Below are 20,039 nucleotides of genomic sequence, written 5' to 3'. Positions count from 1 at the left end.
ATTTATCTCTCTCTTCAGTGGTTTAGACAAAGTTTTGTATGTTGTTACTTATCTTTGTTGGTATCAGGGGAAAATAATTGACTCTACAGTTTCTATTGAACTGTTGCTTGATTTTCATTTTGATTTTTTTTTCTATTTATGACAATAATATATTATTAATTTATAGAATTTATTAACGATGCCATTTATAGAACTACTACTTTCTACGAAACATTGTCGCTATGAAAATACTTGTCTCTGTGAGAACTTGTTCCTGTGAGACGGCCATTCATAGAACTACTTGTTTCTACAAAACTTTGTCAGTATGAGTCTATAACTATCGTTAAAAGCACTACTTGTCTCTGTGAAACATCCGTATTAATATACCATTTCTATATTCACTTCTATTTGTTTAGATTCGGAACGAATGATATCTGTACGTCAATTTATGCACATACAGTACGATATAGACTGTGTGCGATTACTGCGAATCAAAAAATGATAGTTCTTGAAAATGGAACTTTCTCTGTAATGGCAATACCCCTCTAACATGTCAAGAGAGTGAGAAACCATGGCCATTTTTCGTTATGATCCTTCGGTCAAATGATGGATGCCAATTAGTTATGACACCAGTATATAATGCACCAACTTATTGACTGATTTTTTAATAATTTAATACATAACTATATAATGATATATGGCTATATTATGAATTATTTACTCTAAGTATCACAACAACAGAAACAAACGGAATGTCATTTTGTATGAAAAACAATAAAACACGTATAATCAACAATTAAATGTGTTTATAACAAAACATTAAAACATTTTTCACTATTATAATACTGAAAAAAATCTTAGTTGTTTATATCGTCAATATTTACAACGTCAAAAGATATTTTTACATGGTAAATACACTAAATTTTAATTCACGTTTATGGTTGACACCTTTAATAGTTTCCAATTAAAAATTTGGGGATCATGATAATATAGTATCATTTTTAAATTTATTTATTAATAGGATATTTATAATGATAATATTCATTAAAACACACTGCTTCAGAAGTTTACGAAGATCGAAAGGTTTTCCAGCCTCCAAGATAACCGAATCCATTATTTTGTCGAACAATTCAAAGATTCAGCGTCCCACTATTATAACTTTATAATACTGAAAGACCTTTAGTAGACCTACACCGCGAAACTACTTACTAGTGTTAGTGAATAGACATATTATATTTATGTTTAAAAAAATATGAAATTCACTGCATTATAAGTCTCTAGAACAGTAATTCGTCATCAGTTCATGCATCTCTTGAGCTACTTATCTAGAGTTTCAGTATGACTAATCAGGTTTTATTCAAAATATTCAGACATCGCGATCGATGTCTTTGATGAGTCAAAGGTAATCCCACGGCAAAATGATGATGCCTGGAAAAATGAAAAATGATTCAGTATCTTGAATAACCTCATCAATCGCGATATTAGAGTAGAAACGTCAATTGCTTGTTTCTATGGAAAGAACAGAATTCTGAGACGAGGAAAATTATTACATATATGTTATATAAACTAATAACATTTCTTAATAATTGATATTTCATAGTGAAACACCCAATCTGAGATTATGAGTGATGTATTATGTTTTCAAAGTATGATAGTACTATAATAGCAATGAAAATACTGCAGTAGTCAATGGAACTGATAAGACCCTCAAGTCTGGTTCAGACATAACTCCTCTCTCACCACGAACAAGATTGAACATAATTGATAAAGATAAGACAAGAGATTGTATGAATACTGTCAAACGTATATTTATCCACAAAATCATCCATTTCACAGTCACACGTAACCCTTTTTCTGTTTCCTTATAAGAGGTGAGGTAAGAAATCCAGTTTGAGATGAGTACTTTGAGATTTTTACTTACTTATAAAAGTGTTCCTCAGCTACGATTGAAATAGAAAATTGTTCCTCAGGAAGATGATTGAGAAAATGGTTGCAAAGAGCCGGGGCGCACCCAAGATAGTCCAGACACATGGTCAGATCGTTTTGTTTTCTGAAATTAATTGTTTTTTAATCAATATCATTGGTAGGGTGAGTCATATTGAACTTTCCTGTTTTGGAAGGGCGTTGCACGAAGAAGGGAAGGAGCAGAAGGGTGGGGATGGTGTCATTAGACGCGCCATGACATGCAGTTTCAGTGTGACAGTGTGAGTAATGGCTTGGTCGGGACAACATCGTGCGTTCGTAGTTGAAGAATTTTTTTAAAAATGGCGACTCCGTGATCACAACACAGCATGCGTTCCGTTTAAATTTTGCTATTGGTCGACGTGATCCACACTGTCACTCAAGGGCTATGGAGTGGTCGTTCGTGTAGGTTTCGTGGGTTATTCTCAGCCCAGTATCGAAAATTCTTTTTTTTTAACAGTTCCGGCGAGGTGAAAATGTGCCTCATCACTGAAGATCAAAAAAGCAGTGCTGAATGTCGCGGCATAAATTTGTTCGTGTGTCTCTAACTGTTAATTCTTGCACTACTTGAATCTTGTATGGGTGAAATTTAAGGTCTCTATGCAGTATTTTGCGGACACTACTGAAAGATAATCCTAGTGAAGCGACATGTTTCCGAACTGAACGCAACAGGATTGTTGAATTGAAGCCCGCAATCTATCCACGTTTTCCGCTGACGTTGACGTCCTAATTCGGCCTTGTGGTTTTGTGTTTAATACAGATGATGTTGCTCTAAAATTTGATACCCAATTTCTGATTGTTGGTCCAGTGGGAATGGGATCACGTCGACCAATAGCAAAATTTAAATGGAACGCACGCTGTGTTGTAATCACGTAGTCGCCATTTTTAAGAAACTCTTCAACTACGAACGCATGATGTTGTCCCGACCAAGCCATTACAGTACTCACACTGTCACACTGAAACTGCATGTCATGGCACGTCTAATGACACCATCCCCACCCTTCTGCTCCTTCCCTTCTTCGTGCAACGCCCTTCCAAAACAGGAAAGTTCAATATGACTCACCCTATATAAGGAGTAGTGTCTAATTTTTAATGAAAGTATTCATGTTAACAATGAATTTGAAAAATATAGAATCAAATCACTTGTCATCAAACTTATGACTTTCCGATTCTCAGTAAGATTCGCTGCGAAGTAGACAGTAGCATAGAATAAACATACAGAAAAGGAAGTTTATCTTATGTTGAAGAGTGAGAAGGAATTTTGAACAGGTAGAACTGTTTGTTAGAACTCTGTGGTAATACTTGAATTAGCGCTTGAAAAATGTATGTGTTTAAACGACGAGAATCTTGCATCTCATAGCTTGAAGTAATACAACTAATATTGGACAGGTGGCTTGAAGTAACTGTCGGAGAGTTTCCTATTATCTCATGAGAAATTTATTGTGTATGGTTTCTCTATCATAGTACTGGGCGATAAAATTTACATTTTGCGAGGTTGAAGCCAGTAGAAAGAGAAAAATGTTTTGAGAATATTCATATTATTTTTTCAGATGAAATGACCTCAAATTATCATACTTGAGGAGGGTGATTATAATGCTACATTTAAGTCATTTTTCCATTAATTTTTCATCCATCTCTTAATGAAGTGATGATATTTCATGAGAAACACTCTTTTTTCAGGTTTGATTCTTGTATGTGGGCTGATAAATGAATAAAAGGCTGATGAATTTCATGAAATCTGTCCATTACATGTCCCTAACAATGTGGATGGATTGAGACATTCAAGGACATTCTCCCCGATACAATACAGATTCAGGGACATTCTCCCTGATACAATACAGATTCAGGGACATTCTCCCTGATACAATACAGATTCAGGGACATTCTCCCTGATACAATACAGATTCAGGGACATTCTCCCTGATACAAAACAGATTCAGGGACATTTTCCCTGATACATTTCAGAAAAAAAGGAGTTTCCTGACCAGAAGAAGAGCAAAGAAATTGGCATTTTGTATCACTATTCATTAATCTGAAATTTCTGAATTTGAAAAATAGCTGAATGTTTATGAAAGAAACGTATCTTGGAACTGTATTTGATAATTGGAGAATTGTTACTCACAATTTCCGACTTTAAAGCTTCTCTTGCTGTCTTATGGAGGGTTTCATCATATTGATTGAATCGGAGATAGTAAGGATCACTTGACGTCGGTTCGTCGAACAAATTATTCTGAGAAGAGTCTACACTCTCTTTCACTCGGTTGACGAAGGCATCCATATCGTTCACATAGCTGCAAAAATATAAATAGCGACACTTGTACAGAGGCGTCAAAGTAGTCAGTAGAGCATTGACTGAAAGAAATCTAGCTTCTGATGGAGTCAATAAGAGTAAAGTCATAACTATTTAATAATAGCAGAAAAATATTCGTTTCATTTTCATACGACTCCATGTTTCATTTCTCAAATAGAATGTTAGGATTGAAAAAACTAGCTATTAGTCTTTAGACTGGATAGCTATATAGTACTGTATTAACAAAAATTAACAAGTTGCCAGCCAGTTAGTTCTCGTGGAGGCTGTTCAAGTTTATGTATCATTCATTTTTTACGTAAATTCTCCTTCAATGATTATAATCATTGATAATTATCAAATTTCAAGTAACAGAAAAATGTTAATTACACTTCAAAATATATTAGAGGAGATAGTAAACTTGCTTGCAATAGCAATATCGTAATTGAGAAATATTTTATGTTTTAAACTTTATGATTACCGTATTCAAATAAATACTTTGAACAATAAGCATTTAACTTACATGTGCTCTCAGCGTGAATGACATAAAAGCCGTGAGAATCAATTACAGGAGAGAATTAAAATTTGTATCAGTACATCATTTCCAAGTAACTGTTTTTTGTAAATAATTAAATTATGTATTTTTCTAAAATGCAATGGAAAGTTATCATTTGATGTGAGTTTTCTTATTTTTATCAATCCGTTCTCAGCCATTCACTAGTGGAAAACATACTCTACTCTACCCTGTACAAATAGCTCGATAAAGCAAGATTAATATTTAAAAATGTTGTATTTGTGTACTTTACAGACATTATGATTGAGTTGTCTTATATCATGCACTCTCTTTAAGCTCGATTAGAATAATGTGTACAATAGGGAAGATAGTTAAAAATTCGTTTAGGAATGTGATTTGAGCACTATGTAATTTGTGGTCAATATGCTGATGGTACTTACAGATTAGATGCTTCTTGGTTGACTGCATCCTTGACGTCAATGCTGAGAAACAACTGCAATACGTGTTCAAGTATTTGCCATAAATGGTTCACATCTTTCTTCCACTCCGGAAATGTTTGATTCAAGAAAACTTCGCCAGTTGCAATGTCTATACTAGGATGGAAGACTTTAGACTCGAATACAACTTTCTGGAAAAAAGTGAAATATTAAATATTTCGGTCTTATAAATATTTAGAGGTCTTCTGTTGAATATTCACAGAGATGAGAAATGCAGATCTTTAAATAGCATGAGAGGGATTGAATAAGATTTTGAGTTATAATTGTGTTTATGAATACATCATTATCAACGAGAATCACGTTATATTCGGCAATTGATAATAAAGTGTATGTTGAAGATCGTTTCAAGAATACATAGTAATAAATAGGTATTTCTTGAGAAATGAACGGTACATTGAAGTTGAAACATTGGAACATAAGAGTTGAACACTACTCTGCAACAAAAATAGAGCATAGAATCTTAGATCTGAATTGAAATATAGATGCAGTCTAATCTATTATTTTGTCACATTATGTATCTTAGTAAAAAACGAAAAATGTGTATTATAAAAGTCTTCAATAATTTGCAAACATTGAAAAAATCAATCAGTAACTTATTCATTTGAAAAAAGATTAGCTTTCTTGAATATTCTGGAATTTTATACATGTGAGTAAAGAATAGAGTTTTCTTAGTAGAGCAAAAATTTGGTTAACGAAATTCATCATTCCCGAAAATCATTTAAAACATTTAACATTTAACAAAACATAAAAACATTTAAAACAAATCAATCAGTAACTTATTCAATTCAATTCAATTTATTTCACCAAAACACAAAAACTTTACAAAGATGTGACAATCAGAAAAAAAACAATAATTATTATTCTGAATATCTATATCATCTATCTGTAAAATACGGCTGGAGGTGAAGAACTACTGGCATAAGTGAAACACTTGTTCGCCAGTAGGAGTAGAGACTTACCGTAACTGTTTCTAAATCTTCAGCTAATAATTTAAAATGGAATATTTTTATTCAAACAATGGTAAGTATATTTAAAATAAATGCTATTAATTGTGAATTAATCTAGACAATAATGAATAGTTTTAAAAGCTGAAAAAAATTTTGAATTTATAAAATATTAAGATGGAAAAAATAGTTGTGAAGTATCCAGTTTTTAATATTTATTGGTACAAACTTAATAGGCACACCGATGAGCTCGTTCGGGATGCAGTTTACAATCTTAGGAGCGATGTATACCAGCTGCTTACGAATAACCGTTAAATTCGAATCATAAGTAACATATCTATGTAGATTGTATCTTGTTCTATGAGTTACATTGATTCTTGAAAATGAGCTTCTATGTTTATTGAAATATTTAAATATGCTAAGCACATAGAGTTGACGGATTGACATGACTCTCAATTCACTGAATGCAATTTTTGAGGGGAACAATATGGGTTTATTTAATATGGTTTTTATGATCATTTTCTGTATAATGAATAGTGGTAACAAAAGAGTGTCATAAGTACCACCCCAAACCGCCTAGCCATAATTTAATAGAGATTGTACAATTGCAAAATAAAGCATTCTCAACTTTGATAAATCAAGTATCGACCTCAACTTATAAAAATTATAGGAGACAAACCTTAGTTTATGGCATAGGTATTCAATATGCCTTCTCCACTTGAATCCCTCCTCGATTATCAAACCCAAATATTTTATTTGACTAATCCTTTCAATCTCAGGACATCTACAGGTAGCATCGTCTAATAAATTACAATTTAAATGCAATTTAAGTGTACAATTTGTCTCTTCATGTCCAGAGATATTTCTTGAAAAGGCGATATATATTGTTTTTTTTTCAATATTTAAGCTTAGGGAGTTAACATCTAACCATTTCTTCAGAGTGGAGATGCCTCTGGAGGCGGCTCCATAGACTCTCTGCCAGGTGCTCTCTCCAAACATCAGCACAGTATCGTCAGCAAATGAGAATACCACACCTCCATTCAGGTCTAATCTGAGTATCTCATTTACATAAAGGAGGAATAAGATTGGTGATAAGACTGTTCCCTGAGGGAGACCATAACCGGAGAGAGGCAGATCACTCACACAGTCATCAAGTGTAAGAATTTGTGATCTATGTGCAAGGTAGCTATGGAACAATCTCAGAGTTGTACCTCTGATTCCTGCTCGATCCAGTTTATTTAGTAGTTGGTTGTGAGCCACAGTATCGAAAGCCTTGGCTAGATCAAGGAAAACCGCAAGAGTTTTCTTTCCCTTATTTAACAAATCTGCCACAGAATTTGAGAAATGGATTAGACCATCATCAGTACATTTATTTTTATGAAATCCAAATTGGTGGTCTTCTATTATCCCATGTAAGTCAAAGAATTCAATAATTTGAATTTTTATCACTTTCTCCATTATTTTCGTTAATGAACTAAGCAAACTGATTGGTCTATAGTTCTCAGTGAGTTTTTTATCACCTGATTTGAATAGAGGTTTGATTTTGGCGACCTTGAACAATTGTGGAAAAACTCCTTCGCGAAAACATTTATTTATAATTGATGTGAAAGGATAGGCAATGAAATCGGCTACTATTTTTGAAGTTTTACTATTTATACCATCAATACCTGGATATGTATTATTTTTCAGACTGAGTATGGCATTTTTTATTTGAATTTCATTTACCGTTTGCAAGACAAAAGAGTCAGTCAATCTCGAGTTATTTTTCTTATATTTGAATTCATAAGCGGACTGGCTGGTATATTTAGGTATCCTATCAGCATAAGTTTTACCAACATTTACAAAGTATTTATTTAATTCATGTGCATTTAATTTTATTTTCTTTTCCTATCTAGTAGTTCATTTATGTAAGACCATAATTTTTTTGCATTATTCCCACATACGTTAATTTTAGTTTTATAATAATCATCCTTTGTACGATTTATAAGATTATTCAGTAGGTTCCTATATGTCCTGAATTTATTTTTCAAGTTAGTATTGAAAGGTTCCTTTTTTAGTTGCTTGGCAATTTTATCTCTTTCATTAATAGACTCTATCAAGCCCAGCGTGATCCATGGTTTCAGTGGTTTTTTCTTATGATTAATTTTTTTCATATTTAGAAATATGTATATAATTTGTAAGAGTATTAACAAACCTCTCAACCATAGAATCAACAGAATCATCATTGTTCAGAAATTCTCATTTTTCGTGCAGTAGGTATGATTTAAGTTTATTAAAATCAATCATAGTAATTATATTTGTCTGTGTGACGGGAGTGTGAGGCAATTTACTGTTTAGATTTATATGAAGAGTGGTAGCAAAGTGATCAGTGATATTTAATTTAAAGACATTAGCTATTTTTGGTTCGATAGAATGTGTAGAATTCTTGAAGAATATATGATCAATTAAAGATTGACTATTATCCACTTTTCTAGTCGGAATATTAATTAAAGAATTAAAACCATTTCCATTCAAAACATTCAGATACTGGAATGCACAGCGATCAGTGCTCAAAATATCGCTATTAATATCACCTGCAAAAACTACATTACGATTATTCGGAAGAGATTCAAGATAGTTATTCAACACTCGGATAAAATTATCTGTGTTGCTGTTCGGAGACCTATAGACTGCGATAACTTGTATTATCAAATCATTACCTAGTTGAACAATAACACTCAGCGCGTTAGCTTCTATCAACTCACAATCTAGAACTGTGAAATTATATTTTTTGTTAATATACATGCAAAGACTATCGCATTTATTAAGTTTACTGGGCTGGTTTAGCAAATTGTAGCCATCTATATAAAAATTAATAGGCTTATCACCAGAATACCAAGTTTCAGTTAGAATTATTATATCGAATGACACTTTGAAATTATTAAGACACACTATGAATTCATTAAAGTTCTTATATTCATTTGAAAAAAGATTAGCTTTCTTGAATATTCTCGAATTTTATGCATGTGAATAAAGAATAGAGTTTTCTTAGTAGAGCAAAAATTTGGTTAAGGAAATTCATCATTCCCGAAAATCATGAAAACATTTAGATAAATTAGAAATAACGGGATATTTTACTTTAGGAATATGATAAATGAACCTATAATATTTCCCACTGGCATTGAAATAGTTTTTGAAGATTTTAAAATCGGGACACAGAAATTCTTTCCAAACGAATAATGACCGATGAAGATAATGCTGTGAAAATTTTTTCTCAGCTTTTCATACTCTTCAAAGATTGGATACAGAAAGACTCTGTACTTACCGGACATGTGCAATCAGGAAAGGTCTCGGGAATTTCCAAATTGAAACGAAAGATACCTCCATGATAGAGCCCTTTTTTGATGAACAATACACCAAACCATACTGAAATAAAAATATACTCTTATTAATTTATGGTGGACAGTTTGACAAAAAACAACCATTATTATTATTTGGCGACAATTTAAAGCTTACAGAATAAAACATCAAGCATCAAGATGCAACGATAAATGAGATGCAGTACCTACCTATTATTTTGTGATTCAAAAGGTATCAGGTTTCAGGAGGGAAAGAACTAATCTCAATACAACTCTAATAAATGCTACAGTCGCCAGTCTACAATCAACAATAAAAAAAGCATGATAATAAAAATTGTTACAATGGAATATACTTTTCATTTACTGGTACGGACTCAGGCCACATACTTGTTTTTCAAATTTACTATTAGGACTCATTTTGATCCACTACTTATTATTTTTAGGGTTGAAATTTAAAATAAACGTTTCTATTAAACTTATCCAAAATATAAAATTATTTATTATAAGTTTGAATAATATAATATTATGGAAGCATCAAAGCATTATTATTGATTGACAGCCGGTTTCACCAAGTTCGGTCAAGACATTTTAACATGGTCAAGCTTTACAAATGTGCACTGGAATTATCGATAGTAACTATTACAATAGAAATCATATTTTCTTGTACATTCGTTGTAAACCGTACTTGATTTGACCATGATAATGTCTTGACCGAACTTTATGGAATCGGGCATCAGTCATTTAATTAGTAGTTTCTAAGAACAACTGCATTATCTTTGAAAATCACTCAAATATCCTTAAGAGGATTCTTGGAGAGTCTTACATCTACTAAAAATTTATCAATCGGCTTACTCATCAATAAAACATTTCAAATGATACTCACATAAAGGAGAAGAAGCGGAGGGCATAACATAGAGCCCTGGAAGACATTTCTTAGTCAGTAGGTTGCTGTAAAAGAGAATTTTAGTAATTTATAGACGAATCGATAATTCTATTATTTTATCTGCACAGATAATGAATGTGTATTAAACTGATTTAACTATGCCTATTTAAAGATAACTTGTAACACTCAAGTTATGTTGCAATTATGTATGATTTTGAATGTGAGTTGTAGTCGGATTCGGAGTATCAGTATGTATGTGCAACTGACTGAGAAACATGCAAACGTTCACATTTCATTTTCAAAATTGCAACAAGAGTCAATAATTTGCGAAGCGGATGAACTTCAAGACAACTTATCGAAAATTGCTGTATTTTTAAGGAAATTAAAGATTAGAAAAGTTTATTATTTGTTGAGATATTGCACACAGTATTCGTTTAAAAATTGTCTAATGTAATGTTTACAATCTAATGTGATGAATGATATTGAGGTGGATATTCTTTTCCCTCTTCTTCTTTGCCTCTCCCCAGTGTGCCTTTAGAGCGTTGGGGTAGCCTCAGTCCATTTCCTCCATGATTCCCTATCCATCGCCATTCTCTTCATCTCTGAAACAGACTTTCCTCTTCTCCATCCTATCTCCTCAATCCAATCCTCATATGAATGTATGAGTTGTCCAATACCTTGGACGTCCCACTGCTCTCCTTCCTTGCAATCTCACATTAGAGTGGCTGTAGTCGAGTGGATCAGATGCTGGCTTTATGATTCAGAGGCCCGGGTTCAAATCCCGGCCCGGGCAAGATATTTATCTCGGGCCACTCTCGTGTTTCGGATGGACACGTTAAGCCGTCGGTCCCGGCTGCCTAAAAAGCAGTCATTAGGTCATGTCAGAGGCCCTGAAATTGATCAGTTGCGACCTGAAAGCTCTGACACCAGACCTGAGCCAGCCAGGTCACTCGATATTATTATTATTATTATTATTACTAGCAGGTAACCCGTGCTTCGCAGGGTCTTTCTTAAAACTTGACGTAATGAAATCTAGAAGAATTCAAAATAGGCCTATGTACAGTGAGTCAGTCATTCTATCAGGGCTGGAATAATATTAAAATTTTAATTAAATAACAATGGAAGAATATACTTTTTTATGTAATAACAACACCTTCATTGAAAGACATATTAGCTGCATGCGTTTTCATATTGCCGATACAGCATTGATGAAACTGTAGACGTTTATTTAACATTTGTCTCAAAAATTGTTCTAGCTGAAAAATTAATAATCCATGCCACGTGTAGGCCCAAACATTGCATCAGGAAAACGAAGTTTCAAAACTATGTTTTCCAGGTAGAAAGCAATATAGAAACAGATGCTCCTTTTTTAATTTCGACCACATGATTTGGTGATTTTTCAATGAAATCTAATTTACCATTAAGAAATTTAAACATTAATTCTGAAAAATCTAGAAAGGAAATTAAAATTTGGGCTTCCAGGTGCACAAGATTGATATTTTTAGAATATATGTGCAAAATTTGGAGATCTAAATCATTCCCGTTTTTCCGGTATGCAATCCACAAGTTGACATGTTTTGATGCGAACAAACGAACACACGAACAAACACAACCCTACTCTCTCTTATTATATAGATTATTATCTCACATTAACATACTGTTTTGTTTTGCAACTATCCCCCATTCGCTGTACATGTCCATACCAGCCCAACTGCCTCATTTCTATCCTTTCACTGACATCTCTCATGCCCACTTCTTCCCTTATTCTAGTATTCCTTACTCTATCCCTTCTTGTCTTTCCAGCAGTTTTTCTATGACACTTCATTTCCACTGTCCTTATCTTGTTTTCATGAGATGATTTTATTGGCAAGCTTTCACTTCCAACAGCAAGATAGGTTCAATAACTGTCTGATATATTTGATTCTTAATCTTTTTATCAAGTTCTCTTTTTCCAAATATACTATCTTTTCTTGCATAATAGGCGGCAGCTCCCTTTCTCACTCTGTTGAGCATCTCCCTATCTATTTTCCCATCCTCTGAAAACACTGTACCAAGGTATTCATATTTCTCTACCTGTTCCATCTCCACCCCATCCATCATAACTTGCACATTTTCTCTCATTCCTTTCGACACAACCATGACCTTACTTTTCTTCACATTCAGCATCATTTGCCTCAATTTCAACTCCTCTGCCCATTCAGTTACAGACTACTGTAATTTTTCTCTTGTGTCGCAAATAAGGACAATATCATCAGCATACTGGAGAGCTCTTGAGCCAATTGGCCTCATATTCCAGTATCCCACCAGCATATTTTGTGTCCTTCTCTTACATATTTTGTGTATTTCATCCATTACCAGTATGAACAACAGTGGGCTGAGGCTGTCACCCTGTTTCGTCCCTTTTTCCATGGCAAACTCCTCTGACATTCCTCCACCCGTGCGGACCCTTGCCACCATTCCCTCATTCACACTAATAATAGCTTTAATTAGCTTCGTAGGTACTCTCTTTTTATTGAGCACAGTCCATATTAGCTTCCTTGGAACTGTGTCAAAGGCAGCCTTCAAATCCAGAAAGGCCAAATACACGTTCCTTCTCTTCTCCAGAAGGGAGAAGAGACGAAGATAAGGGACGAGAAATGCTCCAGAAGGGAGAAGAGTCGAAGATAAGGGACGAGATATGCTCCAGAAGGGAGAAGAGACGAATATAAGGGACGAGATATGCTCCAGAAGGGAGAAGAGACGAATATAAGGGACGAGATATGCTCCAGAAGGGAGAAGAGACCAAGATAAGGGACGAGATATGCTCCAGAAGGGAGAAGAGACGAAGATAAGGGACGAGATATGCTCCAGAAAGGAGAAGAGACGAAGATAAGGGACGAGATATGCTCCTCAGTTTGTCTGCCTGGTCTAAATGCCGCCGGCTGTTCATCTTCCAAATCTTCTTCCACCACTTTGCGCAGCCTTTTCTCGAGTATGCTTGTATACATTTTCATGACCACCTGGGTTAAGCATACAGCTCTATAGTTATCACATTGCGTGGTGGGACCCTTCTTATGAATTGGGATGATAATATTCTTTCTCCACTGCATAGGGACTCTTTTTTGCAGCCATGTGTGGTTGATCAAATCCAATAATTTATCTACCAAGATATATCCTCCCCATTTGATTAATTCAGGTGCAATACCATCCTCTCCAGCTGCCTCCCCAACCTTCAGTCCTTTAATGGATTCTACTACCTCCTCCCTGCTGATGACAATTGTTATTCCATCTATTTCGTTCCCTATTTGCTCAAACTCATGTCGATTGTCCTCATCCTGGGCATTGTACATTTGAAACTTACTCTCATAGTATCTTCTCCATCTATCTAGTACTTCTTCTTTTTGTGACAACAACCTTTCTTCTTCGTCCACTATTGTTCTGACTTGCTTCCCATATATTCCTCTCAAACATCTCACAACTTTTCAAAATGATCGTCCATTATTCTGTCCATGCTTGTCAAAATTTTGACAAAATCTTTTTTGACCAAAATCTTGTCACGATTTTATTTTCGCTAACTTTACTATTCTTTTTGCATCATTTCTTTCCTTCACATATATTCTGTATTCATCCTGTCTTTTAGTTTTAATATAATTCAGTTCCTCTTTCAATACACGTTCATTTCCTCTGATGACTTTAACATCCTTGACAGCATACCTGAGGTTGCCCTGATACAGTATGTAATCGATCATACTCTCAGCCTCCCTACCTTCTCCCACGAATGTGATCTTATGAATTCTTTTGTGAATGGGCCAAGTGTTGCTGATGTGAAGATTGTGTTGTGATGAGTATTCAATCACTCTCTGTTATTATTCTTCACTCTTTCACAACCATACATTCGCATACTTCCATGACCATCCTCTTAATTAATCCAACTCTTCCAATGAAATCTCCCATCATCACCAGCTTCCTTCATTCTTCAGCCTTGCAATTAAAAGTCATAGTTTTCTGCCACACTTGTAACTTCTGTTGGTCCATACACTTGAATTATGCTTATTTTCTCTCCTATCTATTCTGATTATTCTAGGACTTACAGCTTCCCAGCTTCTAACTCTTGTGTTGGTGTCTTCATCCATAACTACAGCAAACCCCCCCCCCCACTAGCTCTTCTTCCTTCTGGAATTCCTGAGTAGCGCATGACATATCCTCCATCCAATACTCTCTCTCCTACTCCCTTTCTTCTTGTTTCACTCAGACCCAAAACCTTAATTTTATATTTTTTCATTTCCTCCACTAACTCAACTTCTTTTCCTGTAAGAGTTGGAATGTTCCATGTTCCAAATCTGATAGAATTGCGTTTCCTTTTATTCCGTTTTTCCAGTCCTAATCCAAGGCTACATGATGTGTTTCTCTGAATCCCAGTTTCATCCAACGTGTGGGGGATTAGCCCAACGATGTCTTCTTTGGGTGGTTTGGGTCACCCTACCCTCGATTTGATTTGGGTTTAATCCCTAGGCTCTTCCACCCTCGCTGCCGTTGGGATTTCTCCTCATCCGCCTTTGAGACCGTTGGCCGGTTTTCCCTGGTAACCCTAGACAGGAGTCCTTGAAGGGTGCTACCATCCGAAGCCAGATGGTTTCTAGTTTTTTTGAGAGAGGTATATCTCCTCCCGCAGTGGATGCATATGATGATGATGATGAGACAGACGTCTGCCACCCTTTCCATCACCTTGGCACTTGTTGTTGAAGCCAACTAACTACTGTACAATCACCACTTGCTCGTGTATCCCCGGGATTGCCACACCATCAACTTTCATAATAATAAAAGCTGTCCTGAGGGCGAGAGGTGGATGTTACTTTCCTAAAATATTTCATAAGGCTACAAGAATTTCTTCTCCTCATATATTTCATTTACATGTAAAGTCCATACAAATGAATTCCGGTTGGGAGAAATATGAAGATATGGTTATAGTTTGTATCAATTTGACTATTTATATATTGTCAATATCTATGTATTAATTTTCCATATGATAATCTACCATACGACACAATGTATAAAATGTATTTTTTTAAATTCGTGTGTATCGATAATATTGAGCATTCAAACACTTAAAATATAAAATATGATAAAACAATAAAATATGATGAAAACGCTGGAAAGCTAAAATGTATATTCATTATAATTTTAATTGGATTTGGATACCAAAGGATATATTCAAATTACCGTTTATAAATGCACTGCAATATTCTCAACCAAGAAATATTTCGTGGAGGTTGTTTAATCGAAATTTTATGTTCTTCCACTACCGTTAGAATTCACTAAATTTCTAATGCAGTTGAATTTAAAATGTTGTTATAGGCTTAGATAAACAAAATGAGATTTAAAGGGGGAAATATTCCAGTAAAATACTACTACTGTACTGCTGCATATGATAAAATTAAGCTGTTATTTGGTTTTTACTAGTACAATTTGAATGAACATTAGCTTCTATGAGACCACAAAAACCAATCACAGTTGAAAAGAATGTGAAAGTATACTTACTATTCACTCATTATACTATACTCTTGGAAGAATGGACTGTAAGCTTGCTTGTAAAGACTTGTTTGCGAAGAAGATTGTTGTGGACGTTCGATCATTTTGGCAGACATGCTAAGCATTGATTCTCCATATTGTTTAGGAGGAAGAACTTTTCGCAATGAGCCTTGCCGTTTGAAAGGTTCATTTGTCTCTGTTGCCTCAGAACCCTGGAATGAATCCACAATTAATTTACAATTAACTCTCATTCTAATGTCAAATGTCGCTGAAGTAAAATGAATACAATGATACATGTACTAATTTAGTGGCTTATTAGTTCACGAGAGCTACAACATTTAGTGTGTTTTTGTAAGAAAGGAGAGTTGACTTAGCTCAACTTATTGAAAATAGATTCTAAATAGTACTGAAAAACTCTAACTTTTTATTTTGCTATCAAAACTTTTGAAAAGAGCACTCTGTATCAACTGATATCTCATCAAGAATAGGTATTACTGAGAAGCATTAACTTTATATTATGATAAGGTTTTTAAATGACTATAATAGCTTCAACAATTTTCAATAGAACTCAAATTTTTCCACTTTTTTGATTTGTAAAATTGTCCCATTAAAATATAATGTCATAATTATATGGTGTTGTAACGAGCTGCAAACAAAGAGCTAAAGGCCTGAATATCAAAACCTGAGTGAGCGTCGGGGACATTGAAGCACTAATGCTGGTAGTCTCTATATTTTCTGAATTGATCACCGCATGTGGACACCCAGTAATTTACTAATTTTTACTCACCCTGTTGTTCAGTAAACACTATCGAATAATGGATGCACAAACAGCGATTAATCCAGAAAACGTAGAGACTATACAAGTATCAGTGCTTCAAAGTTCCCCACGTTCTATAAGGTGGCGAAATTCAGCTTTAGATCTTTGTTTGGAGCTCCATACAGTATCACTTCTGTCAATTATGATGTTTTCTGAAATTGGACAATTAAAAAAGCTCAGAAATGAGAGAAAACAGATTTATATTGAAAATTCCAAGCTCGTGGAGAATCCAAAGCTGATTGACGACAACACATCCTGTCCAGCCTCAATGCCTCACCGAATTTGACACACCACAGATTAACACAGAACTTCACTCAAACAATTGACAGAGGTCGCCGTCTACCTGTCTCCCCGACAACTCTTAGCCCTATTGAATATAACTCTTGGCAGCACTCTTGGCCCTATTCTATTTTTAATTTTCATAAATAATTTGGGGAGGTTGAATCTTCGAAATGGTAAATGTTTTCTGTATGCGGATGATACGGCGCTCCTTTTCAGTGGCTCTGGCTGGAATGAAGTTTACAGGACGGCGGAACATGGTTTGTACAAAGTTAAGAAATGGTTTGACCAGAACCACCTAACCGTGAACGTTCTTAAAACAAAGTAAATGTCAATCTCCCTTAGAGCGGATACTGATCCTGGGGGCATCGATTTAAGGTTGCATGCATGTGGATCAATCGATAATTGTTTGGTATGTGATCGAGTGGAGTGTGTTTCTGAATATAGATATATGGGAGTTATATTTGACAAGCGTTTGAAATGGAGTGTTCATATCACATATACTAGAGGCAAATTAAGGAAACTTCTATATGTATTCAATTTCTTGAATAAATTTATGAGTAAAGATATGTTGAAGAGCGTATATTACGCATACGCCCAGTCCATTTTACAATATGGCATATTAGCGTGGGGTGGAGCTTTTAAAACTATTATTAAACCTTTGGAAATCATGCAAAAATCCATCATAAAAAAACAGCATTACAGAAAAACCGTAGATACCCTACTGAAACGCTTTTCGATGACTTTGAGGTATTCAATATCTCTCAGCTAAATGCTAGATCGTTGATCATGTATATCTACAGAAACAATCAGAATTTTTTTATTAGAATTAATCATAATTACTCCACTAGAAACTCTGCCCATGTTGGTTTAGTCATTCCTAGAATATTAAAATCGATTAATCTAACAGGTTCCTTGTATAAAGCAAACACATATTATACTCCAGATTGCCTTTTTATTTAAAAAATTCGGGATCAAATTCTTATGATGTATTCAAACGTCATGTTAATAAATGGTTAATCGATGTGGGGAGGGTAGGTATTAATGATCAATTGAAATCGAACTACATTTTCTAAAAGTAAATTAAGTTCCATATAAAATAAATAGATTCCATTATATGGAATGTCATGTGGGATTTATTATTATCGTACATTATTTAATGTATATTTTGCAACATTTTTCTGAAAACAGCAAATAATTTTTAGTGTTAACTTGTATAAAGTAGCCTACTATATTGCTCTTATGCTTGCATTTTCTTTTTTTTTAATCGTGTTCAACATTCTTTTGTTTAAATTATTTTTTTGTGCTTTACCTCACCTTGGGTTGTAAACATTACCGGTAAATGCTTCTTCTTTCTTTGCTTGACAGCTTTTCTCAATTCCTCCCATGTCCCATCCCCTCTTTTTCAACCTCTCTTCCATATTCTTCATCCTCACCATAATAAACACCTTACACTTCCTTCAATCATCTTTCTACTTTTTCATTCAATTTATCTTCCTCATTATCATTCTTGATTCGCTTGTAATTACATATTGAATCACAAGGATTATTTTCATTTTGAGTTTTATTTTAAGAATCATGCACCTTTAAATAGCTACTTAAGTATCAAATATCATGTACTATAATTATGATTTATTTTTGTTGGCTACAGTCAAGTTATGTTGCAACTGACTCCCGCACACAGGCTTCGGCCCATGCATGGAATTATTATGTATTTTGTTTTGTTCATAAATTTACTGTAACTGTGAAATAAATAAATAACAAATAACTAGTCTTCTCGCTATTTTGATCACAGGCGTCAGTAAATTCCCTGGCAAAATATACCATTACCGTCAACTAGTCTCCCCGACAGTAAATCCCCTACTAGAACGAAGGAGCCTAGTTGTCGGCGACAACTTATCTCCTCACACGCTCACGACAACTAGTCTCCCCGACAGTAAATCCCCTGCTGGATAGGCCTATGAGGGGTCTGGTTGTCGTGATCATACCCGACAGCTAATACCCTATTGAACATTGAAACCAGCTTAAAGCGGACGGGGAAGTAGTAAAATTCACAGATACTGTTGTACACATTCTATGAATTCGATTATTAGAATAAAAGCTTGTTGGAGTTGTCACTTCTATCACTGCAAACATGAAATAAAAAAAAACTATTTCTCTTTCCGAATTCAAGTCAACTCCAGGATCTGGAGTCCTTAATCCGCCCTTAATAAAAACATTCAATCAGACTATATCTCTCTTATTATTTCCAGTCAAACCTTCTATAGAAGGTTTCGGAGAAGATAATTTTTCTGGTGTTTATTTTTATCGCAGAAATAGAGGATTAATAAGTTGCTATCTATTTCAAACTGATTCGGTTTATAATAAGACCTTATAATTTTGTATGACTATTCTTATCCATTATTCTTGTTTATATTTTTGTGCAATAAACTCCCTTCTTCTGGGGGTGCCAGGACGAAGGAAAAAAGGAAAAAGGAAGGAAGGATAATTACTTTGTATGGCAAAGCAGTAATGTGGAAAGAAGAAAGAAAAGAAGAGATTAAACTTTAATGGTAAGGTTATTCAGCCAGAGTATGGCTTCGTCATCAGCTGAATTTCAATTCAATCAATCAATTTATCAATCTCTCTCTCTCTCTCCTCTCTCTCTCTCTCTTGATGAACTTCGACAGAGGATGGCAGCAATTGAGAAGGAGACGGAATTGAAAATTCAATTATTATTTAATGAAAATCCTAAATAAATGCTGTAAATCAACCCGAAGACTTCTGCTACTGCAGACATTGACAACAGAGTTAACAGCTAGATGGAAATTCGATGAGAACTACTATCCAAAAATTAGTTGCCAGCCCGGGAATCGAACCCGGTACCTCCCAATTGCCAGTCAGGAATGCTTACCCTCACACCAAACTGACAATCTCTGGATAGTAGCGCTCATTTTATACGAAGCCATAGCGGCCAACCAGTTACAGATGGGATTAAATAGAGAATGCATTTATTCAAATGCTAATATATAATTATTATTTAACGAAAATC

General features: G+C 34.6%; 1 protein-coding gene across 1 annotated transcript in view; it reads right to left on the bottom strand.

The window, feature by feature from the left end:
• Window positions 1–16: 16 nt before the first annotated feature.
• The window catches only part of LOC111043607 (AKT-interacting protein), a 59,123-nt gene continuing 39,100 nt past the window's right edge, over window positions 17–20,039 (bottom strand). Inside the window, exons 2-8 of the mRNA XM_039423911.1 lie at window positions 15,922–16,124; window positions 10,405–10,469; window positions 9,488–9,588; window positions 5,183–5,370; window positions 4,064–4,232; window positions 1,901–2,029; window positions 17–1,407 (exon numbers count right to left, since the gene is read on the bottom strand). Coding sequence (XP_039279845.1) covers window positions 1,946–2,029; window positions 4,064–4,232; window positions 5,183–5,370; window positions 9,488–9,588; window positions 10,405–10,469; window positions 15,922–16,124 — 810 coding nt within the window. The 3' untranslated portion in view covers window positions 17–1,407; window positions 1,901–1,945. The remainder of the gene's footprint in view (window positions 1,408–1,900; window positions 2,030–4,063; window positions 4,233–5,182; window positions 5,371–9,487; window positions 9,589–10,404; window positions 10,470–15,921; window positions 16,125–20,039) is intronic.

Source organism: Nilaparvata lugens, chromosome 3, assembly GCF_014356525.2.
Source record: "Nilaparvata lugens isolate BPH chromosome 3, ASM1435652v1, whole genome shotgun sequence".
Lineage (NCBI taxonomy): Eukaryota > Metazoa > Arthropoda > Insecta > Hemiptera > Delphacidae > Nilaparvata > Nilaparvata lugens.
This window is presented reverse-complemented; position numbering and strand designations above follow the sequence as displayed.